General features: G+C 42.8%; 1 protein-coding gene across 2 annotated transcripts in view; it reads right to left on the minus strand.

Annotated features, from left to right (window-relative positions):
* Positions 1-1,087: 1,087 nt before the first annotated feature.
* PRTG (protogenin) overlaps positions 1,088-24,072 on the minus strand; it is a 130,121-nt gene continuing 107,136 nt past the window's right edge. Inside the window, exons 12-20 of one of the 2 annotated variants that reach the window (XM_090029369.1) lie at positions 23,211-23,306; positions 22,469-22,655; positions 21,080-21,207; positions 20,045-20,215; positions 17,210-17,392; positions 12,739-12,859; positions 11,460-11,625; positions 10,258-10,362; positions 1,088-7,765 (exon numbers count right to left, since the gene is read on the minus strand). In XM_090029369.1, coding sequence (XP_089885495.1) covers positions 7,379-7,765; positions 10,258-10,362; positions 11,460-11,625; positions 12,739-12,859; positions 17,210-17,392; positions 20,045-20,215; positions 21,080-21,207; positions 22,469-22,655; positions 23,211-23,306 — 1,544 coding nt within the window. In that variant the 3' untranslated portion in view covers positions 1,088-7,378. Of the gene's footprint in view, positions 7,766-10,230; positions 10,363-11,459; positions 11,626-12,738; positions 12,860-17,209; positions 17,393-20,044; positions 20,216-21,079; positions 21,208-22,468; positions 22,656-23,210; positions 23,307-24,072 lie in introns of both variants that reach the window. The other variant, XM_090029368.1, reaches the window with a different exon arrangement.

Genomic DNA, 24,072 nt, shown 5'->3' on the forward strand with positions numbered 1-24,072 from the left:
ATCCATATTTTGTATTAAAAGTAATTTGAGGTGTGTAGCTGTATTGAAAATACTGGAGTTGGAAGCATTCTTTCTGTCTGTGTAAGGGGTTCAAGGACAAGCAGGGTTGTTCAAGCTTCACCTCATTTCCCAGCCAACTTGCTACAAATCTGAATTGTGGGAGGATCAGAGTTCACCTTCTAAATTGTTTCAGTCCTTCATCTCTCCAGTCAAGGGTACCAGTTGTCTTGGTTTTGTGCTATAAGCATTGTCCACTGTTAAAGGCCTGAAAGACTGACTTACTACTGACAGGTAGGAACCAACCAAATTTATGGCAAAAGTGGGGTGTGCTGTGGCTTCTTTAATCTTGCAGGTTCCTCTGCGACACCTGCCCCCCCACCATTGATTGGGAAAGGGGCCCTGCTTGCAACTTGCTCCTGATCAGCAGGGAGGTGAAAGCTGTGGTTTTAAATATGGTACCATTTTTGCCTCCTGCCACTGATTGGCTGAGGGGTTGCAGACAGCTCTGCTGGTGGAGGAGGCAAAAACAGTGCCATGTTTAAAACCCTAGTTTTAGCTTCCTTGCTGATCAGGATGGAGGGCTGGGTCCTCTGCTAATCAGCAGTAGGAAGGAGGCAAAGGGTGAGGGGGGTGCAGGTGAACATGCAAGATTAAAAGGAGCTGCTGCATACTCTACTTCTGCCATGAATTTGGTAGGTCCCAACCCGTAGGACACTGAAAAGTCTTCAGATGATATAAATACAATTCAAACCAGAGGGCAAAAGGTTCTATTAAATGCACTTCTTATGTAATGAACCTGGAACATCTCTTAAAAACCTCATTTCTGCAAGGAACATATCCTACCATGGTTCTAGTTGCTGGCAACCTGCTTGCAGCTTCCTTTACTTGATCTGTTGTTCTGTCTTGTTTAATCTTCTTAAATGCAACCTCTTTTCAGCAGAAAATGCTGTATTTTATAAAACTGTGTGCATATTTATGGCACTAGATGAATTACAGTATTATCTTGTGTTTTGAACCATTAGTTTCAGAAACTGGAAAAAAAAAGATTTTTTGAAACCCTTTTACTAAGGAAAACTTTTATTTAAACTGTGCAATCAATCAGTATTTAGACAGCAGTTTCATAAACATTTGGCATTTAAACTTCTATTCATTTTTGGCATGACCTTTGGGGTAGTATATAAACAACCCTGAAAAAAAGAGAACCAACACACTAGGTAACAATTACTAAAATGCTATAAAAAAGTAAAACAAATCCACATTATTAAACAAAATATTTTTAAAAAGACATGAAAAAGGTACATTCAAAATCAAGGCAAACACTAGCTTCCCTGGTACAATGGAATTCATAGAGCTGATCCCCTGAGTCAAATATAAAATTAATATAATTCAGCTCCATCCTCCATTAGCAAGTCAGCTATTGCTGCCCTTATAAAAAAAATGGCATATGGAGTGAAAGGACCCAGAACACCCACAATATGAGATACATAACTGGCTCCTACACTTACAATTCATTCACATCTTTAAAAAAACAAGTAAACAAACAAAAAACCCAAGAAACAAAAAAGCCAAGAAACTAAAACAATATTTTTGTATAAAAAGTAGGTTTCACATACAGTCAGTCTTTACTGAAAACACCAGGCAGATGCAATGAAGGTATATGCAACAGTGTAACATTTGGCAAATTCCTAAATGGGATCAATTCACTGCCAGTATTATTCTCTGAGCCCTGATTCAGCAAAACACTTAAACATGTTTACACCTGTTTAGAATAAATCAGCAAATGATCTATCAATGGAAATCTAGAGAAATTCCACAGAAATAAATAAAATCACTCAAATTTTTTACCAGCAATGCTAAGAGCAGAATTTGGCCTGGATTCAGTTTGTTAACACTATGCTAACATGAGACAGGTGTTGCTCACTGCATTTAGTTTGCAGATGAATAATGTTTTTAAAATGACATTAAATTTAAGTTTCATGGAAATGTGGTTTCATGGAAAGAAGAAAAGCATTTTCTTGCAACACAATGCTTCATGTTAGCTATACAACTGTTAGCTTTCAGGTCCTCGAGAGTCCAGTCTTGCTCCTCTTGGAACTATTTGTTAACAGAAATTCTAGAGGTCCAGCAGCTAAAAACAGAACACATTTTGCATAATAATTACTTAAAAAAGATTATTTTCAAAATGTAGTAGCAATAACTGTATTAATGGCACTACGGTTAACTGGAAATACTAGAAGTCACTGGAATTGGCACTTACCTATCCCTGAAAATGAATTTAATATGAAGTACCTGCTAAAAACTGCATAACTTTTAAAATAATTTATCAATCCTATTCCTATGCATATCATTAATGCATTGAACTATCATTACTGAGATAAATATTGATGACTGGTATACTGCGAAAGGTACTTAGAAATACCTTGTGAACATGGATCAGCTGTGCATTTCATATGCTTCTTCCCTGCAATGAACTTCTAGCTTTCCCAACAATTTTAAATATTTGGTAAAAGAGTAGTTTAAATTGGCAGTAAGAAAAACCCCTCTGTGTCACCTGCCAAAATGTCTGTTCTGAATTTGAAAACCTGGAATGTGTACCCTAGGTAACATCCCATATACCATCTCAACATGTATTAAGGTAGATCTTGCTTACTGTTGCAACAGAGCATATGCAGAGTAACTTCATTGGCCTTAGTGAAATTACACCAATGTAACATGTGCAACTAAGTTCCGCCTGTTATTTTCAAGAGGTCTAGAAAAGTCTTATACTGCCCTTGATTCTTGCACACCACTCCCACAAATGTCAAAGTGAATTCTGCTGCCACAGTGTCTCTTTGTAACAAATGCAGTGAGCATGAACTTGCAGCTCTTACTCGTATTTCACTAGCATTTTGCCTGAATAAGGATTGCCCTATGAAGTAGCAGTACTTCAGAGATGCTGAAATACAGTTTTAAGATGCAAGTCTGTTTGTTTGTAAACCTCCTGAAATTAATGAGGCAGTACTGGCCCGACCCTGTACCCATGAAATGAATGGGGATCCTGCCACCGACTTCTGTGCAAGCAGGGTGAGCACCTGAGTGAGGCAAACAGGAAGTAATGGGATAAAACTACAGAACAAGCCAGGAGTGTTACATATAATATAAATAGGTGAGGAAACCTCATAATACTTTCTTATTGTTGCAATCCCCGAAGTTTAGGGAGCAAAAAGTCAGTAAACTTTGTCAAGTTACATATGTTAACAAAAACAGATCTATAAAAAAGTTCAGTTGAAGTGCAAGCGGAAAGCATTTACCACTCAGCTTAGACTATGCTAGGACACTGAAAAACTCACAGAGCTCATGAAGTGGACTGGGGGGCGGGAAATCAAACCAACAGCTAGGGCTTTGGATTTATTTCCAGAATGTAGACATCAGCACTGCTGCTGAAAGGGCAATGTGAGTGCTAACTTGGAAATTTAGTAAACCCAGCAATCAACTTCTGGATCTTCTCCTGAGCATTTTTATACTTAACCTTTTCAAGTCACATCAACTGTTTTTGTCTTTGTTTTTTTTAAAAAAAAAGAAGTATGAGGATTACACATACAGTCATTACATCAGCCGTGGTGCTTTAGTTCTTAATAAATTTAACAAAATTAATTCATATGGTATAAACAAAATTCCTTATTTTTGTTCCTCTTCCGAAACATATTCAGTAAAATTCATAATTAGACAATGGATAGTGTTTTCTTATCTCCAGTACCCAGGACACAATCAAGAAAAAATGCTGGGTAGCCTGTGATTGTTCTGCCTGTGAAGTTTCATTGGGTATTTCTATGGCAAATGGTAAGGATAAAGCTTGCATACAAAAACTGAAATTTCTTTAAAAGTTCATACCCTCAGCTGTCAAAATAATGGCCTGAATCAATAATATCGCACCTTTATTAGACATTTTAAGAAAACATTTGCCCTTTGCACTTGGTTCTGCACCCAGTGGGCTAAATGGCAGTTCTGCTATTGATTTTAATGTGAACAGTTCTGATGCACATACAGTTTGTGTAGAAACTACTTTGCTCACACTGGGCTTCTTCTGGATCATAAGAAAAGTAGTTCTCAACAGAATTTTACTTTTGTGATAAAGCTTAAATTAAGCCATAGATCTTTGTTAGGATCATTTTTTCCCCCACAGTAACAAAGTAAATGGCTCTGGATTAGTTATGATAAAGGCGAGTAAATGAGTGTGAACTGGGTTCTGGAGATGCACATTATATTTGGTTGACAAAGACAAAGCAAATGAAATGGAACAATTTAATACCTAACTAAATTTGCTTATATGCTGAGGTAACCTTAAATATCTTTGGTTTTCTTCATTTGCTGATAAAAAGTACTTCGATAAACAGCATTATGGATGTACTGTTTTGTAAGTTTTTTCATCTTTCTGGCTAGTGAAGCTAAAACCCTCTAGCAGACAAATAGAATAGAAAACTGTACCCCTCTAATTAGCCATAACTTCTGTAGCAGGTCTTTGGCAGAAGTAGTTGAGGAATAAGTTTTTATGCCTACAAATGAGAATGCTATATCAGTGTATCAGTACTTACAGCAAACAAATCTTTGGAGAAGAAAATAGTTACCCTTTGCATATCAGCCCTTTTTGAGTGAAACACTAAGAAATGAAACTAATCTGAAAGATGAAGTATGAAACTTCATACTATGGTTACATATTCTTACCTAGTTTGGGTGAATTCATACTTTTCTCTAACTAGGAACAGTATTTTGCTGTACATTAAACAATTTGCCTGATGCGACCAAAAATAAATCTTTGGTGAGAAGGTTTTTTTTCCTTCAGCAAGTAGATAAAAACTGTTCAAAAATATTTTATCTAATACTGTAATGTTGAAGAACTACATGCTGAAGAAAAGAAAAAATTTACACATGCAAATCTTTGGAGATATTTGCTGGTAAGACGTTATTACAATTTTCTTTAAAGGCTTTTGTAACAATAAGGTAGTTAACAATTGTAGAAGCATACAGCTAATCTATGTAATCAACTACTACAATCAACAGAAGCCCTATTGTTTTTGATTAGTAACTACTTATACAATAAAATGTATTCAGCTCTTCAAACCTATAGTTTTCAACTAGTTCAATTATTATTATTTTTTTTTTGGAAAATATGCAGCTTTCTTTTTCCTACAGAAAATTCTTTGGTACAAGATTATTATTTTAAAGCCTTTAAATCAACAATATTATGAAAAGGTAAACACACACTGTCTGGTACAGAACTAGCAAACAGTTATAAGCTAAAGATCTACAGTAACTACAGGCCGATTCATGAAAATAAAAGCAGGTGACCAGGGCTTATAGATAACTTTTGACACAAAGTAACCACCCAAAAGTCATTCAGACCACATCTAAGTTGAAATCTTTGCCCCACTGAAGTGGATGGGACTTTGATATGAACTTAAATGGAGCCAGGTTTTCACTTGAGATGTATTTCACAACTTTACATTTTTCAAATTTTGAAAACTAAAAACAAATGCCGAATTTTCTTTTCTTTTCCTTTCTCTTTTACATTTAAATGAATGGGGGCAGGGAGAGAAACCTATACATGAACTACTTTATAACACCTGATGAATTCGGCCTCTCTCTCTCTCCTATTAAAAACAAAAAACATGATACCCTGTCAGTTTGCCCCACACTTCTGAGAGGCAGCTCAAAAGTAACAAACTGTTCCCTGAGTACAGGAAAAAAATAACACTAGAATAACTTTAAAAGGAGGTAGTATAAAACAGGAATTGTATGGGTACAAGGCAGTAGCAACATTCACCCTTTCACAGACTCTTCAACTAAAGCTCTGGCTATTTCACTGTCACTGGACGCATCTACATGAGATGTTTACTGCACAGTAGCCTTATACCACTGCGCGGTAGTGTGCCGGTCAAAAAACGCGCTAATATGCTACTGTGCAGTAAGTGTCACAAAAAACCTGTGCACACTGGCGCTACTGCACAGTAACTGTAGCTACTGCTTATTTAGTTGGTACATCATTAAGCAAATACTAAACTAAATGCGCAGTAACTACTCTGCATTAATGAACATGTAGTTGCACCCACTGAGACCCAATTAAGAATTTTAGATTGGCATGTGGGTAAAGTCACTCCCTGAGCTAATTTTTTTCACTGACAGCATCCTAGAGGAGGCAACAAATAGGACCACATTTTAACAACAGCTCTGAGACGTGATGCAGTGCTACAATCACTTATTGGCACTCAAACACTAGGTAAAAATGAACTATGGATGCTAACCTGACAATACAATTTATCCGTAAGTTCTAAGCAGCATTTAAGGCAACTTTTTGTACTCCGAAGCAACTTTATGAATATTAAGAAGGCATAAGGCAAAGCAGTAATTTTATAATATATAATGAAAGGCACCGTTGCTATGAAGTACTAGGGTACTGGAATATTTAGCATTACTGTCTATTGTGTGTATTCTTTTAGACATTTTTCACTTTGTCCAAGCTGGCTGGAAAGCTGAATTCTAATTCATTTCACTAAGCTTTCTAGCATTTAATCTCCAGTAAAGGGGCAATGTTATAACTTTGTAGGGAACCCAGCATATCCTAGGGCCCTGTGAATGTAGTACACATCCTGAAAGCAATGGCTGGAATAAGATTGTATGGAAAAGGCACTGTCCTAGGCAGACTGGGGCTTTTGTGGCTATAACAATCAAAAGGCGCAAAAGGCATGTCCAGTTACTTTTTAAAAACTTGTTATGGGCATCTACTGTATCTTTTAAAGAATATACTCCATTAATCCCATACTGATGCATAACAGTCCCATTATTTTCCTCATTTAAATCTTAGGTCCATGGTGTTGATTCATATTTTATCCTCCCAGGGTTCCCTCTTTTTAAAGTCAGAGCTTCAGCTAAACAGTCGTTCATCTACCTATACAACTCCTTTGATCACTCATGCACACGCACACAAATACACACACACACACACACGGCCAAAAAAGAAAAAAAAACTACTAGGAAGTATCATCTGTTATGTAGCTGAAACCAACTATAAACAAAAATGAGGTAAAGCAGTTGTTCAGAGTTCACCACTTGGCAAACTGAGGTAGATAGTCAGCAAAGGGGCCAACAGCCTTCCCTTTGCTCCAGTGATAATTTTTTTACTCTGGTCAGAAATCTTTACTGTCCTTTCACATTGTTACCCATTGAACATTCAAAATGAGTGAGTTTAAAAAAATACAAACAAAACCAAAACACATTCACCAGAAATATGGGATCACCTGATGGGTTGTCAGGCTTCCCACAATAAACTTTGGCTCCCTGTTCATTGTCCTTCGAACAGACATACACAGCAAGGATGTCTGGCATGACTATCAGGATGGGTATGTCAATTTTGTGCCATGGACTGTTTCTGAAGAGATGAGGTAGGACTCTGGTCAGTAGCTAATGGCACAGGAGGCTCTCTGCAGTTACTTAAGACAGGGTTCACATTCACACCTGAGTCACTGCCTACAAAAGAACCAGATGTGGGTGGGGTGGTACTTATAACAGAAGAAAGATGTATTTCGTCGTTGGACTCATGTGAGAATCTTCCAGAGTCTCCTGTCTCATGGCTTCCTTCGCTGTTTGCTGAATGCTCTGTATCAGCTACAATACTGAATGGCACCTGGAAATTAGATTGCTGGCCTGGGGAATTGGGGGAGTCATCTTCACTGAGCAGCACAGTAGTGCCTGGCTGATATAAGCACACAGCTTGGACAAATCTTCTTTGAGGCTGGATAAAAACAAGGGGAGAAAGTGGTCACTTAACTTTGGTTACACAAAGACAATGAAGAACTTTTTGTTGAACTCCTTGCCCTATTTGGCTGAAGTATCTATAACAGCACTAGCTGGGAACAATAACCTGCAAATACCTCCTAAAGGGGAGGATAAAATGGTACAATCTCAAGTCTCTCTAATGTTTCCTCTGTAGTACTGGGTGAAATAGTCCCTCCTAGCTAACCACACATAACTGAGGTTGATTTTCATTGAGGATCCTGTCTGATTTTTATAAATTACGTTTGTGTATTCCACCTCCCGCCATAGATCCTCTTTCATGTAACATTCACAGGGTGGCAGTAAATCTTTTGCTCAGAGATGCAATAGCAATACGCATGCCAACTTTGGACAAGCTTTAGCTTGAAGGGTAGGTATAAGAATATGAATTTATGGAGAATCCCATATTTCTTGACTATGAAAGAATATGCAAGTCACGATTCAATAAGCATAATGAGCTAGATCCTCAAGTATAAACTGGCATGGCTATGTGGATTTACATCAGCTGGGGCTCTGGTCTGGTGACTTGATTATTTTACACTCTCTTTTATCCCAAGAAGTATAGTCAGAGCACCATCAGAGGAGCTATTCATTCCTGACTTTGAGTCTTCTCTAATTCTATTGTATTTACTTGAATATGAGATTCCACCCCCCACAATCAGCATAAGGAAAAAGCCCCTCATCTCAGATTCATGTACAAAATGGAGGAGGGGGCAGGTGGCTGCTGCAGCTCTGACTCCTGCCCCCTGCTTCGTTCCTCCTCTGCAGCTTTTGTTCAACCCCCACACTTCCTTTCTGGTCGGCTTGAATTGGGTTCCCTTTCTGTCATGGAGTACATGGAAACTGTCCCCTGCCCAGCCAATCAGTGCTGGGGCCCAGGGCAGAGGCATGATCTGCTATCTGCATGCCTCTGCCCAAGGAACTGGTGCCCATCGGAGGGGCACACGGATAGCAGATTTGGTTTTCCCGGGCCCTAGAACTGGCCCCGTGTTGCCTCCATGGAGACTGGCCAGGACGTGCACAGGTGGAGCACCTGACAAGGTGGATGGGATGGGGTTGCAAGCAGGTAGGGAGCAGCATCCATGAGCAGGACAGGCAGGAAGGGCTGGGGCTGGCATTAGGATCACGGGGCTGTGAAAGCGCGGGGGCCAGGGCTTGAGGCAGAGCTGCAAAGCACTTATGGCACCACCCTGCCTGTGAAACTGGCATCTGTCACAGGGATGTGCAGGCAGCGGATCATGGCTCTGCCCTGGGCCCCAGCCTTGTGCTGGCACTGTTCCACAGCCCCAGCCCCAGCCTGCTCCCTGATGCTGCTCCCCGACTGCTCGTGGCCTCATCCCACCCACTTAGCTGAGCGCACCCTTCTCATGCAGTTCCCGGGCTGGTCTCCATGGAGACCCCACCCACCTGCTCTGTCTAGCATCCCAGACAGTGGGTAAGAGGCAGACAGGCCAGGGTGCCTGAGCAGTGGGGCTAGGGCTGACAGCGGCAGTGAAGACTGGCAGTGGCAGCTGGAAGGAACCATCTCCGTGGGGGCTGCCAGGAAGCGAGTCTGGCTGCCACAACATCCCAACCCAGCTGCACACTGCGGGGTAGTAGGATCAGCCACATTCACCATGGCTCTAGCTGCCCCCCACACCTGGACCAAGGGACCTGCTATGGGCTGGACAAAATCCTTTGGTGAGCCAGATCTGGCCTGCGGGCCATATTTCCCTATCCCTAGTCTAACAGTAAGGGGAAGGGTGCAAGAGGCAGAGAATGGTGAGTAGGGGGAGGGGAGCGAACAGAGGCTGTGGCAAACCGAGGGTGAGGGGGTGCTAGTGGCGGAGGGAGAAGGGCAGAAAGGCTGCAGGGGGAAGAAGTGGGGGATGCAGAGGGCAAAGGGTCCCCTGAGCCCCCGTTCCTGGCAGCCACCTGATCCTCCCAGTCACTACTTTCCCTGCTGTAGCAGTGGGGAGGATGAATTTAAGACAACCCTCCAATAATTAGATTCTATACCTAGGAAATTTCAACAAATGTATAAATCAGGGTCTACTTGGATTCAAGTAACTACAGTAATTTCCCTCTGTACACAGAGATATTACTACTTATTTACCAACCATTTTCAGGTTAGCGAGAGGATTATTTAAAACATGTATCGAGCACTTTGCAGCTACAATGTAGAAAATCTTTTACTTGTTCACAAAGTGCAACTGATTTTAGCTTAAGCAGAACAACTGCTTAACAGTACAGAGCAACACTGCACAGCAGTTTAGGACAGGAAATAAAAAATAAATCCTCCACTTGTATTTATAAGGAGATAGAACACCATCATCACAAAGGTTTAGAAATCATTCTGATAAAAGCTAATCTATTTCTAATGTGTTTAAATAACAAGTCTAACCCTCTTTTCTGGTAACAATATAAAATTATCCTAGGGCTTGCCTGTTCACACTCATTTGGGTAGGTTACCTCCTCCGCCTTCACCTTCTTTGAATCTTGGAAGAACAGCCACCTTTTCTTGTAGCTGGTCTTTGTGACAGGGCCGTAACTGTTAATAATCAGATCAGTCCCCCCCTAAAACAGAGAGAGAGTATATTGCTTATTTAAACCGTACTGGTAAGAGGTTTTTTTTCCCAAAAGTACAGCTCACCGGTCACACATCCTGTTTATTCCCATTAGCAGCTCACAAATGACAAAGGGACTGAATCAAGTCTGTCCACTCATTTGTTTTCTGTGGTCTAATATGCACAAAATACCCAAGCATAATTCCTTTCCCTGTGCCTTCGATACCTGGAATTCCTCCATCCAAGCTGTACATCAGAAACATCAGAGCAACTGATATGTGGCAAGTTCAACCTACCCTTTTAACCTGCTATAATTTGTTCATCTGTTCATAACTTAACAGCTATATAAGTAATGCTGGTTAGGGTATTTAACTTAGTGGGACTTAGATTTGTTTAGAAACCCTCTCTCCCTGTCACTGGATGTCTACAATAGAATTCGTGAGACACCTCGGCTGCAACCAGACGAGCACAGACATGTGATATGTGGCACCGCACCATACACTGTACATGTAGGCATTCCCCTCATTGCTACTTTGCAGTGTGGGGGTGGGGGTTCCTGACCCCAAGAGATCCTGGGGTCAAAGAAACCCACACCAAAGAAAACCGCTGCCCAAAACCACAGCCTGGCCAATCAGAGCCATGCTCCAGCTGCCGGCCAGGTTTCTTACCATGGTTGTAGCCCCAGGAGGCACTCCAAGTAAAGTTGCTGGAGGCAACACAGTTCCTGGTCCCAGCCTCCCCTACCACCTACCCCATCCAAGGTAACCTACCACACACAAGATGTGCCGCTGTAACCTGTCCCCAGGGAAACAAATGTCCACGCTCATCTGGACATGTCCCTAAAGGGCATTTTAAGCTATAGACTCTCACCCTCACACGCTGCTAAAGCCAGAATCTGGCACTCTTTAGCACACAGAATACATATTCAGGCAGACTTCAGGCAGTTTAGCAATGCCACTGCATTGCAATAGTTGAGGTTGTCCCACTTCTGAATGCTGATTATTGTTATTGATTAACATATTTCAATGAAGGAAGAAGGTCACAAAGTCTGTCAATTGTTTCCATAGTCATATTTCTACCTTAGAAGCAAAATGAGGCTCACATTACCTTAGCATCAAGGAAGCTGTTCCCCACTATCATTGGCAGTAAGGATTCTTCATTCTCTGCAATTCCTTCAATACTCTTCCCTGCCTCATTAGCACTGGCTAACGAGATGCTGGTATGTGATAGCTGGTCCGTACCTTGCTGCACAGGTTTAGGAGCAGACGTTTTCCTGTGCAATATTAAGCAGGAATATAATAGGCTCATGGAAGAAATACATAAGATCAATTTACAATAACACCATATTCCCCTAGTAAATCATAATGCACAGGCTCTTAGTTTACAATGAAAGAACATTTCCTATGATTAGTAACATTATCTAGGAAGAATAAACAGTTACGAGAACAGGGCTGCTCTGGTACCCAAGTATGGCTAAAAACAACCCTCTCCTAAACTGTGGGGAAAAAATAGTCTAAGGGTCTCCTGGGCCAAACAGTCCATTGGAGCAGCATGGTTAAAGTGCATTAGTGTCTACAGCCAATTGCACAGAAAGGAGTGATGCAGTTAGTATTACATCTGACTGCCTTTGACACTCCAGCACAAATCATTAGGTACCTACTTACAGTTGGGTTGCCTGGAGGCAGTATTTGATATCAGTTTGGAATCATACTCAAACTTGCACCTCTAGAACTGTAGTGAGGCACTTTAACTACTCTGTCACTGCAGTCTGGCTCTACTGTGACAAAAGCATGAGATCATTTATGCTGAACTGGAACACTTCATAAAAAAGCAAAGTAACTTAAAAGTCCCCAAGCTCCAAACTTGCGGGCCTAATTCACACCGCAGTTAATGATATGGGCTGGACAGTGACCTCCACCTGCATAGCTGCAAAGCAACTGGAGCAACTATAACTGAAGTCCACTTCTGAGTTCTTTATATCTTGAGTTTGCAGAAGCTCCTCCCCAGGAACACTGTGGGGCTGAGTCTGTTGACTGGGACTGAGCAGGCTACAATGTAGTTCAGGGGGAGCTGCTGAAAAATACTGCAGAGACATCTCTGAATCATGGGGATTTCCATTTGAAAATATGATTACTAACTAGATTACTAACTCTTCAAGAAGCATGAACTCCTCTCTGTGCCTCCTACCCCCTCCATTACAGAAAGGAACTAGGTAAAGGTGGGGAAAAGAAAATACTCATCAATGGTATGACAGCGTGAAGTGAGGCTGAATACTCTGTGGTAGAAGAGTACGCTCTCAGATGAAATGAGATGTCTCTGACTGCCTGGTTTCACAAAGGAGCAGTACTTTTAGAAAGTACTTACATCTTCCATAATTAAAACATACCTGGCTTTACTGCGGTAGATCAAAATCAGGATGCAGATAAGAATACAGGTCAGGGCTATACACACTCCAACAACAATGCCAGTCATTGATTTCTGGTCCAAGTGATAATAGCCAGAATAAGCTGCAGTATAAAGAGTCACACAGCACTTAGACTTAGAGTCACCCCTTATGTATATAAGAATAAATGCAGTTACAGCCACAGTAATATTGACATTTTCCCTTTAAATACTCTTTTGCAGACTTTTGCTATTATACATTTTTACATTTCTGTTGGAACAAACACTTTGAATATTAGGCTTATGAAATTCAAGCTTTTTAACCTGGGTAGTTTCATTAACTTGTTTTTCATAGATTTCATAGACACTAGGGCTGGAAGGGACCTCGGGAGATCATCGAGTCCAGCCCCCTGCCCAAAGGGCAGGAAGTCAGCTGGGGTCATAGGATCCCAGCAAGATAAGCATCCAATTTACTCTTGAAGGTGTTCAACGTAGGTGCTTGAACCACCTCCGCTGGCAGACTGTTCCAGACCTTGGGGGCTCGGACAGTAAAGAAATTCTTCCTTATGTCCAGCCTGAAACGGTCTTGCAGGAGTTTGTGACCGTTCGACCTCGTCATCCCTTGGGGCGCTCTGGTGAACAGACGTTCCCCCAGATCCTGGTGGTCACCCCTGATAAACTTATAGGTGGCCATCAGATCACCCCTGAGCCTGCGCTTTTCCAGGCTAAAGAGTCCCGTGGCTCTCAGCCTGTCATCGTAAGATCTGTTTTCCTGACCTCTGATCATGCGCGTGGCTCTCCTCTGGACTCTCTCAAGCTTCTCCACATCCTTTTTGAATTGTGGAGCCCAAAACTGGACACAGTACTCCAGCTGCGGCCTCACCAAGGCCGAGTACAAGGGGAGAATGACGTCCTGGGATTTGCTCGAGAAGCATCTATGGATGCACGCCAGCATTTTGGTCGCTTTACTAGCCGCAGCATTGCATTGCAGGCTCATGTTCATCTTGTGGTCAATGATGACCCCCAAGTCTTTTTCTTCTGTAGTGCTATCCAACGTAGCACTGCCGAGCCTATAAGGGTGCTGCAGGTTTTTCCTCCCAAGGTGGAGAACCTTGCATTTTTCGGTGTTAAACACCATCAGGTTCTCGTCTGCCCATTTGCTGAGCTTGTCCAGGTCAGCCTGGATCACCCGCCTATCTTCTGGCGTGGATGCTTTGCCCCAAAGTTTGGTGTCATCGGCGAACTTGGCCAGTCCACTCCTGACTCCAATGTCCACATCGTTAATGAAGATGTTGAACAGTATGGGTCCCAGGACAGAGCCTTGAGGGACCCCACTGGTCACAGGGCACCATGATGAGTGACTGCCATCAAACACAACCCTCTGGGTACGACCACGAAGCCAATTTCCCAGCCAGCGGATCATGGTGGAGCCAAGGCCACAACTGGCCAGTTTGGCCAAGAGGTGATCGTGGGATACCAGATCAAAAGCTTTTTTGAAGTCAAGATATATGACATCAATCTCTTCTCCCTTGTCCAGGTGATAGGTCACCTGGTCATAGAAGGAAATGAGATTGGTCAAACAAGACCTACCCGCAACAAACCCGTGCTGGCTGTCCCTTAGAATGTTAGCCTGGGCCAGTCCCTCAAGGATGGCCTCCTTAATAAACTTTTCTAAGATCTTCCCCAGGATAGAAGTCAGGCTAATGGGCCTGTAGTTAGCTGGATCCGCTCTCCTCCCTTTCTTGAAGATCGGCACCACATTGGCCTTCTTCCAGTCTTCGGGCACTACACCAGAGCGCCAGGAGTTTTCAAAGACCCGTGCCAGGGGCTGGGCTATGACGCTCGCCAGCTCCTTGAGTACCCTGGGGTGCAGGTTGTCAGGGCCAGCTGACTTGAAGGTATCCAGCTTCTCAAGGTTTTCCTTCACGAGGTCAGCATTGATGGAGGGTAGGGGATCTCCCTCACCCAGATTTCCCTGTCCCATAGCAGGCATGGGCATCCTGTGTGACTGATGAAAGACTGACGCAAAGTACCTATTTAATAGGTTGGCTTTTTCCTGGGCGTCAGTTGTCCCATCTGGTTTCGCAGGGGTCCAACATTGCCCTTGCTTTTCCTCTGGCTCCCCACATATCTGAAAAAGGACTTTTTGTTGTCCTTGATGCCTGAAGCTAGTTGGAGTTCAGTTGCAGCCTTGGCTTTCCTGGTTTGCTCCCTGCAGGACCGGACCAGCGCGGAGTAATCCTCCTTGGAGGTGAATCCCGTCCTCCATCCTTTGTAGCCTTTCCTTTTTAGCCACAGTAGGTCCGCTAGGTCTCTGGAGAGCCAGGGGGGCTGCTGTGCCTTCTTGCTGCCTTTCCTCCATGTTGGAATAGATTTAGCTTGTGCACTGAGGATCGCTTCCTTGAGAAGCAACCACTCTTCTTGAACTCCCATCTCCCTGGGGTCATGGTCCCTGAGGGCCTGACCGACTACCCTCTTGAGCTTGTCAAAGTCGGCTTTTCTGAAGTCAAGGACTTCTGTGTTGCTGACTGACTTGCCAGCTTTACAGCGGATGGTGAAGGTGATCAGCTCGTGATCGCTGTCACCCAACTTCCCATCGATCACTAGGTCGCCGATTAGGTCATCCCCCGTAGCCAGTACCAGGTCAAGCAGCGCTTTGCCTCTCGTTGGCCCATAGACCTCTTGGGTCAGGCAGAGGTCATCCACGCATGAGAGAAAGCTTTGCACCCGCTCAGATTTAGCTGAGTGATCTTCCCACGAGATGTCCGGGTAATTGAAGTCACCCATGACAACCAAGGTCCTGGAGCAAGCGGCCTCAGTCAGTTCCCGGGCAAACTCCTGGTCAAGCTCGGGACTTTGAGTGGGAGGTCTGTAGTAGACTCCCACCGTTGTGTCCCCTGTGCTGAATTCCCCACGAATTTTTACCCAGAGGGTCTCTAGCTGTCCATGCCGGTCGCCAACATCATCTTGCAGGGACATGTAGCTTTCCTTCACATAGAGAGCTACACCCCCGCCCCTTTTGTCAACATGATCCCTCCTGTACAGGGTATAGCCCTCTATACCCGTGGTCCAGTCATGGGTGGAGTCCCACCAGGTCTCCGTTATCCCAATGACATCATATTTCTTTGCACTGAGCAGGAGGACGAGCTCGTCCTGCTTGTTGCCCAGGCTCCGGGCATTAGTGTACAGGCAGGCAAGTGTGCCCTTGGGGGCTCTTGCCTTGCCCACAGATTGTGCCAGGGCTGGGGCAGGGGTGAGCTCCCTTAAGTGCCCTTTAATTTGGTTATCATACACATATTACACTAAGTCCTAAGGCCTAACTATTTTTATTCAGTGTTTTCTCTGGGAAACCTGTCACCGACTTTCAGGGGCAGGAGAGAACTGATTGAGCTCCTCTATTTTCTGGCTCACTAAAGGCAAAATATCAAAAAAGTTAGCAAAAACAGAGATCTCTGAAAAATTACCAGCTTTTTCATTTTAATAGTTTTAGAATAATCTACTAAATTTAGATTAACTCATCCAGGTAAATGTCTACTCAGTGACAGAGGAAGGCAACTTTGTAGTTCTGTTCATGTATTGAGAAGTTACTGAAACAGTCTTCATCTGTAATGCATCTAGGCCGGTTTCCAGTGGGAGAACCATAAGAAGAATACCATCCTAGGCAAAGACAAGTGAAGGTAGGCAATGACTCATAGGTCCGAAGAACTGGTAACCAGATTCCATTTCCACGCAGCTGCTTAGGAAGCCATCTTGCTCCTGAAATATTCTCTTATTCTAATGGGCTCCATGACATTAATGTCTCATGTTAAATGAAAGTCATCCCTGACTAACAAAGTACAGGTAAATATGCGATAATTATGCAAGGCTAAACAAACGGCATTCAGGACAAGGATAATTTCAACTGTACATTGTCTTTGAACTGAGAAAAACTGCAACCAGAAACGGTATGGACTGGGGCACAAAATTCCAAAGGTTCTCTGAGAGGAAAGGCTGCCTCACACCAAAAGCCTGAGCTGGTCCAGGAAACGGTCATTGGATGACACCAGTCACAGATCTTTTCTTTGCTAGCTGATAATATTCTAATATTAAAGCCTTAGTCTGTCTGTCCATAGTGCTTTATTTGCCCTCTGACTGGTTGTCTGAACCAACCAATCAGAGTGCCCCAACAGCGTTCCGGACAAGAGGTAGCAGCACACCACCATGACGGGAGGGACAGAGCAAGGAGTGAGGGGGGGGGGGGGGGGGGAGGGTGAAGCCAGCAGCACTGACCTCATGTCCCACCCCCCTCACCCTCCACCAGTGGCACAGAGTACTGGCTGAGGGGACAGAGGAGACAGTAAGGCAAGGTTCCCCCCCTTGTTCTGGGAGATGGCAGTGGCACAGGGTGGTGGGTAGAAGCGCTCTGTTCCTACTGCCCCACCCCCATCATTTCTGAAAGACAATTGGCTAGTATTAACATAAACACTAGTACTGACCTGTGGCATCTGCTGAATCTAAGCGTTTAGGTCTCTGATTGGACTCTGATGTCTCCTTTGGCAGGACAGCAAGTTCCACTGCATTTGAAAAAGGTCCTTCTCCCACCTCATTGGATGCTGCTATTTTAACGAGGTAGACATTACCAGCCACAAGATTCTCCAGCAAAGCCATAGTTATTGCTCCTATTAAAAGAGTTTATTAAAAATAAATATCAGTTAGGCAAATAATATAGAAACTTACTGAAATCTAGATATAAGAAGAGATTTAGTTCCTTTGAATCTTGTTTGGAAAAGAGAGCACAGCATTCATATTCTTATTAGCAATTAATAGCATACAAGTACTTTCCCACCAGCTTCTTTCAAATCAATAGCATCAGTAAAATAACTATGCTGTTTACTGCACAAGCATGTTAAGTCTGCAACTTTTGATCCACTTAAAAGAGAGCTTGGAAATGGGAAGGGGGAAGAGGAAGATACTTCACACTGCAAATCAGCAACAAATTATAGTGGTCTTTCAAACTCTGCTCCTGTTGGCCCCAGATCAGTAAAAATAAAGGTTTTCTTCAATGTGGCAGAATGGCTAAATATCCTCAGCATCACTTAATATATTCTGTGAAGCCTGAGGAAGAACTTACCGTATTTTTCGGACCATAAGACGCACCCAGTTTTTATGGCAGGAGAGACTGTGTGCCGGTGGCCGGCCATTTTTATTGCCGGCTCCCGGCCACCGGCACGGGCGCCGGCTTCCGGTGTAAACAAGCGGCGGATGTCCCGCTCGGGCTCCGCCGCCTCTGCGGGCAAGCTCCGCCCCGTCTCCCCGGGACACAGCATAAACAAGCGGCGGGTGTCCCGCTCAGGCTCCGCCGCCTCCGCGGGCAAGCTCCGCCCCGTCTCCCCGGGACACACACCTTCGGACCATAAGACGCACCCTCGTTTCCCCCCCACTTTTGGGGGGAAAAAAGTGCGTCTTATGGTCCGAAAAATATGGTAATCTTTTTAACATCTGGGAACCTTCCACCTAAGGCTAACATGGAAGTAAATTAGTGACAGGCATTACCTATGATTAGCTCTTCTCAACAAAATTAACATATTGAAAAAAATCTTACTATTAAAAATTTCCTGCCAAAGAACTTCCCAACCTTCCCTCTGTATTCTCCTCAAGTTTGTATCACAAGTCTACTTTATTTATACTTTAACTAGGAACAGACAAATAATATTCCACTACTGAGGTTTCCATGAAGATGAGCCATTTTTCTCATCCCCCATATTCTCAACAGAGCTGTGTCTGTCTCCTGAAGAAGCATTCATCATCCTTGAGGTAAACTTGGCTTCACAATCAGGGAGGATAATGAGTTGTAACAACCATTTTACAAGAGGACTATTTTTTCCGAGTTTCTTGAGGGGGAACAAGAAAACTTTTGGTCATAGGTGACTGGTAAGGAGGGGGTGTGTATGTGGGGGACGGGAGGGGCACATGTCCCCCTGACAGCGCCACCCACACCAGCGGTGGCTTATGTGGGTGCTTTCCAGCCCTGTCCCCAACACTGGCTTCTGTGGGTACCCCATCAGGCTCAGGAGGCACCAGTTGCCCATGCTTTTGCTTATGAAAAAGAACAGCATAGAATCTGATTAAACCTAGACATTTCTTTGCAACAGTTATCCCCTGCCTTACCCCACTCTGTAATTCTTCATTTCCTGGGTTTATGACACTTGTTTGTAGGATAACAGCAACAGTCACATAAGGTTATACACCCTAAATTACTAGCATGTGTTCTTAATGCCATCCTAACAGCTTTTTGGGGAAGAAAGTAGAAACATTATGGATGCAGCTCTTCTACATGCACTTTTACGTTAAAAAATAGCTTTATAGCTTCAGCACCTTCTTCAGGTGTGTCCAAAATTATGACTGCAGACCATGTAGACACAAGGACTAGCTATATACCAGTTATTTGAGGTTCCAATGGTAGCAAGAGGCAATGTGAAAAACCAGAAAACTTGATGTTTGGATGGCACACTAAGCTCACAGAGGGGAAAAACAGCTTACGGTGTTTATAAATAAAACAAATTAGACAATTAGATCTATTAAATTGGACAAATTAGATCTATAGTCAATGAAAGACAAACAAAGGACCCGCAATACCATACTCATAAAAGCACTTTTATGAGCCATACAGTATTCAAGAGGCCTGCTGGACTGCCCTGAAAAACAAACTCCACTACCATTGCTACAGTGGAACTAAAATTAAATCAGGTGCCACTGGATTTATGGAGCATTTGAGTTTATTTGAACCAGCTGAGCTGTGAAGCAGTACAGAGCGCTCTTCTCTCCTCTTTACCAGTGTTAAATGTTTACCCACCACAAAGCAGCAAATGATTTTCATCCAAATATCACACCAGAACTATCAAGGTATGTCCATGAATGTCCATAGCACTTTGTTTTTGTTGCTCATACATAGGGACCTATTGAATTCACAGTAGAAGCGGGCTGTACAGCAACTCCTTCAATCTTGCAGGTTCCCCTACTCCTCTTTCCCCGTTGCTGATTGGCTGAGAGGCCCTGGTGGCCTTGTTGATTGTTGCTGACTGGCTGGGAGGCAAAAACAGCACCATTTTAAACCCAGGGAGTTATCAGGAGTGAGTGATAGGGTCCCTCTGCCAATCAGCAGTGGGGAGGTGCACAGGAAAACCTGCAAAATTAAAAAGGAGCTGCCTCCCAGCCCACTTCCACTGTGAATTCAGTATGTCCCTCCTCGTATTGGATGTTTTGTTATTTCTATTTCTGTTGAAGGGAATATCATTGCTTTTACAACCCTAGAACTAATAGTTACAGTTTACCTTCTTTGTGTAGCACTTGCCATTCTCCAGCAATCCAAGCCTTTCTGGATGCATAGAGGATAGTATAGCGAGTAACAACAGTTTCAGGACCATCAGGGGGCTTCCAGGAAACCAAAGCAGTATCATCTTCTATCAAAGTCACCTTCACTCCAACTGGAGGACCAGATGGAGCTGCAAGAACAGAAATACTATTATTATGGTTATTAATTCACATACACTGAAGCTATTTTACAAAAAAAATTGCAAATCCTAATGTCACTCTTAATGGCTACAGTTAACTCCCAAGTAAACAGCTGGGAAAACACACACTGGTGTCCTCAAAAGATACTTTCTTTTCAACTCCAGTTGGAGTCTACCATTTTATGGAATCATATTTGGATCACTGAAACCAAATTACTAAAACCATTATTTTTGTTTCCAGTCCAATGTAAACTGTTATTTATAAACAAATCAGTAATTCCCATTAATTTGAGCATCCCAGACACTTAGGACATGAAACTGAATTCATTATAGATGTTCATAGCCCAAGCTGCCAGAAATGTGAATCGAGAAATAAGCTGCTAAAGCAATAAAAGGGAAACTGGATTTTTAACATCTCTGCAGTTTTTATAAATTTAAGTTTTGGGTACACAGACAAAAGATTTTTTTATGTATGACTTAAAAATGACAGTGTCCCTTTAGCATGCTATTTTTGAGTTCTTATTAATGGTGTTATAATTTAAATGTCATTTGCAGAGGAAGCAAGTTTTATTTTGTGCACCATTAGCTACAGCTTCTCTGTCAAAATGTATATGCAATTTCACCATTCTAAAGGTATGTGGCTTATCCTTCTCATTGCTTTTCTGTACCTCCTCACTAATGAGAAACAAATATCAAAATAACTTCGGAAAGTATTAAAAACAAAATTCCACACTACACTTTAGAAAATAATAGCAGTAGTAACAGTAGTAGTAATAATAATAATAATAGAGTGCAACAAACATGAAAACTGTTTTTAAAACAGCATCAGAACTGACTCTTTCCTAATGTTCTTACCTTCTGGAAGTGTGGTATGGTAAACTACAGGACTCCAGGGACTAGATAGCTGATCCACATGCAATCGAACTGCAAACTCATACATTGTTTTTGGCTCTAGACCTTGGACCAGCATGTGAGTTTCTGATCTATAAAGATGAATAAAAAACCCATTTAAGTGAAAACATGGTTGATTAGCTCACCCAGATGAACCTCTGGGATCACTAAGTGTGCCAGTGACTGATGCCTATCAGTTCACCCCGGCCAGGACAGGAACATGTCTGAAGGCCAGCTACTACACAGTGTCCCTACCCCATTGAGTTGGAGAGGTAACCTCTAGAGAGAATCCCCTCCCTAGGCACTTCTCAGTGATGTGTGGACTGTCCTCACAGAAAGCAACTCCTGCTACACAATCGGCTCTAATTCCTACTCTGCTGTACAGGTTGTTTAACATAATGCTACAATACCTCTGTGCACTTAGAAATACCCTAAAATCTACAGAATAGCAGAATCAGTCCTTAAACCTAAGGAACCCTGGCTTCCAATCCTGTGATCAGATAAAACGACCATGTATTATCCTTGCCCAGTTCATCTACGAATGAAACATCCCTTTCACTCCTTTATACACTTCCAAGTCTCTCTCTTCTTCAGATGGAGAACAGCTTAAACTTTACATGATTCAAAAACACAAACTCATCCCACTGATCTGGCTATACCACAGAACAGGGCTGTCCAACTTCTACATGGCTGGGAAGCTACATGCCTTGTGAGCTGAGCAGTGAGGGCTGCATGTCATGCAGGCCACACCAGCGTAAACAATAGGATGTCTGAGCCACACACCACACAGGTGCCCCCCCTTCCCCTAGGCCCCCACTCATCACACCCTCACTACACCACGCTGCACATGCATCTAAGGCCACATACTACCCCAGTACCACAGGGCATGTGGTGCCACCCTGCACACTAAGGTAGGGGACGGAAATGGAAGCCAGAGGAAGGTCGGGAAGCCTGCAGACCCTGGCTGCTGCTGAAGCAGCCAGAGCAATGGGAGTACCAGCCCTGAGCGAACCAATGGGCTCCAAATTAACCTCTCACGGGCTGCATGTGGCACCCAGACTGCCAGTTGGACAGCCCTGTCATAGAGCAGGGCTAGACCTGGATGCCCTGCCCTTTGTGATGGCAGAATGTAGTGAGGTAATCCTGAGCGTCAAAGATGAAGAGCCTAAAGCAGTCTAACAGCACCTCCTGATAACCTACAAGTCAGAACAGGCAGCAGCACTGCCCCAACAGGTGGAGATAAGGTTCCAGTAAGTGGTAATTAAAAGATGCAGGAAGATGGGAAAGAAAAGAAAGCAAGGAGGAGGCATTTGGGAATGAGGAACTAAGAATAATTAGGCAAATTGTACATACGTTTGAAGGTACAGGACCAGAGATGCATTCTGCAGCCCCACGGGGTTACAACGGATGGTGTAATTAACGACTTGCGCAGATGTGAACGCAGGTTTTCCCCAGTGGAGGAAGATAGAAGATGAAGTGTTAGCTTTGGCATACAGGTGGTGGGGCGGTGGTGGTGGTGGTACCATACGATCACGGACAGCTATTTAATCACAAAGAAACATGATTTATTTAATGAATGAAGTATAAATGTTGGCACGATTAAGAGATAGGTCTAAATTGGTAAGACTGGATCCAGATCTGGCCTTTTGCAAGGTTAGATGCTGTTCAGAGCTAGGAATGTGGTTCAGGCTATTAAAGATCTCTAGGGAAAGAAATAAAACAACCAAAAACAGGTGATTATTCCTCAGACCTCTCTGTTTAATTAAAGCTGGGGAACTCATCAAAAAGAAAAACTGGAAATTATACAATGGGGTATGTGGACTGTACAGCGCTGTAGAGACAAAAGGGAGAAAGTGCTGTTTGCTGGTTCTCTCACTCATTCTTCCTGGTTGCAGTTCATGTTCTACAGAAACCTGTCTCAGATTTGGTGTGGGGGGTGGGAGATTACAGCTGTCACAGATGTGGTCTTTTTGGTCTCCAGATTTTTAATAATAAATTTATATTTTGTTAGATTAAAAACCCCAAGCAAGTAGAATTAAACTGGTTTTGAACTGCTCAGTTCTTGTAAAATTGGGGAAGTGACATTAACACTTACAGACACATCCTGGAGTACTGACTGTTTGGTCTGCCTGGTAACCTTCTTCCAGGCTGTTATACGCCAACAGCCGTACATGGTACTTTCTTCTAGGATCTGCAGAGAGGAACACAGAACAAGTCATTAAATTGCTGGTAAAGAATGAAGATTTTCAAATATCTACAAAAAGACTAAGAAATTGCTGAAGTCAGCTCAATCCTAATACCACTTTTGTTCAAAACTTGTTTGCTGGAACCCAGAAGGGACTCACATGCTTGCTCCCAATAGCCTAAATCAGAGTTTTGTCACAAGCCTTAATGAAAACATAATCAATAATAAATTGTTTTTTAAAGCAATTTCTTACCTTTGCAGCTGTAATGCTGGATTAATTTAGCACTACTGAAATAAACACCCTGAAAAAAGACTTTGACTACAAAGACTTTGACTATAAAGAGCACAGTCTGGATTCCAAAGATACCAGGAATTGTTTCTGGAGAAGTTGGATAGATTGAGGGGGCAAAAACAAAAGCAAAAAAATAGGACTGGGTTCAACCAAGAAATAGGCAGAATTGATGTGGTCCTGGCCCTCCAGAAGTTTTGCAGTGAATGATTGTTGAAACTTCTTCTGACTTAGAATATTAACTTCTAGGCATTTTCTTAAAAGCTGATCTTAATCTGTTTCAGTAGTCACTGATTATTTGACTTCTTTAAAGCAGACATTTTCAGAAATTTCATTTTCTCATAAACAACATGTCTTGTCATTTTCAGTAAGTAAAAAAAATAAATAAAAGAGTACTCTTCTATGGGATATGTTGTTTCTCTGGTGAAGTTCAGAGAAGGCCCCCCTGCAGGTTTGAGAACAGCTGTGACAAACATGTTACTA

This window comes from Crocodylus siamensis, chromosome 15 (assembly GCF_052110815.1).
Source record: "Crocodylus siamensis isolate JL-2025a chromosome 15, ASM5211081v1, whole genome shotgun sequence".
Lineage (NCBI taxonomy): Eukaryota > Metazoa > Chordata > Crocodylia > Crocodylidae > Crocodylus > Crocodylus siamensis.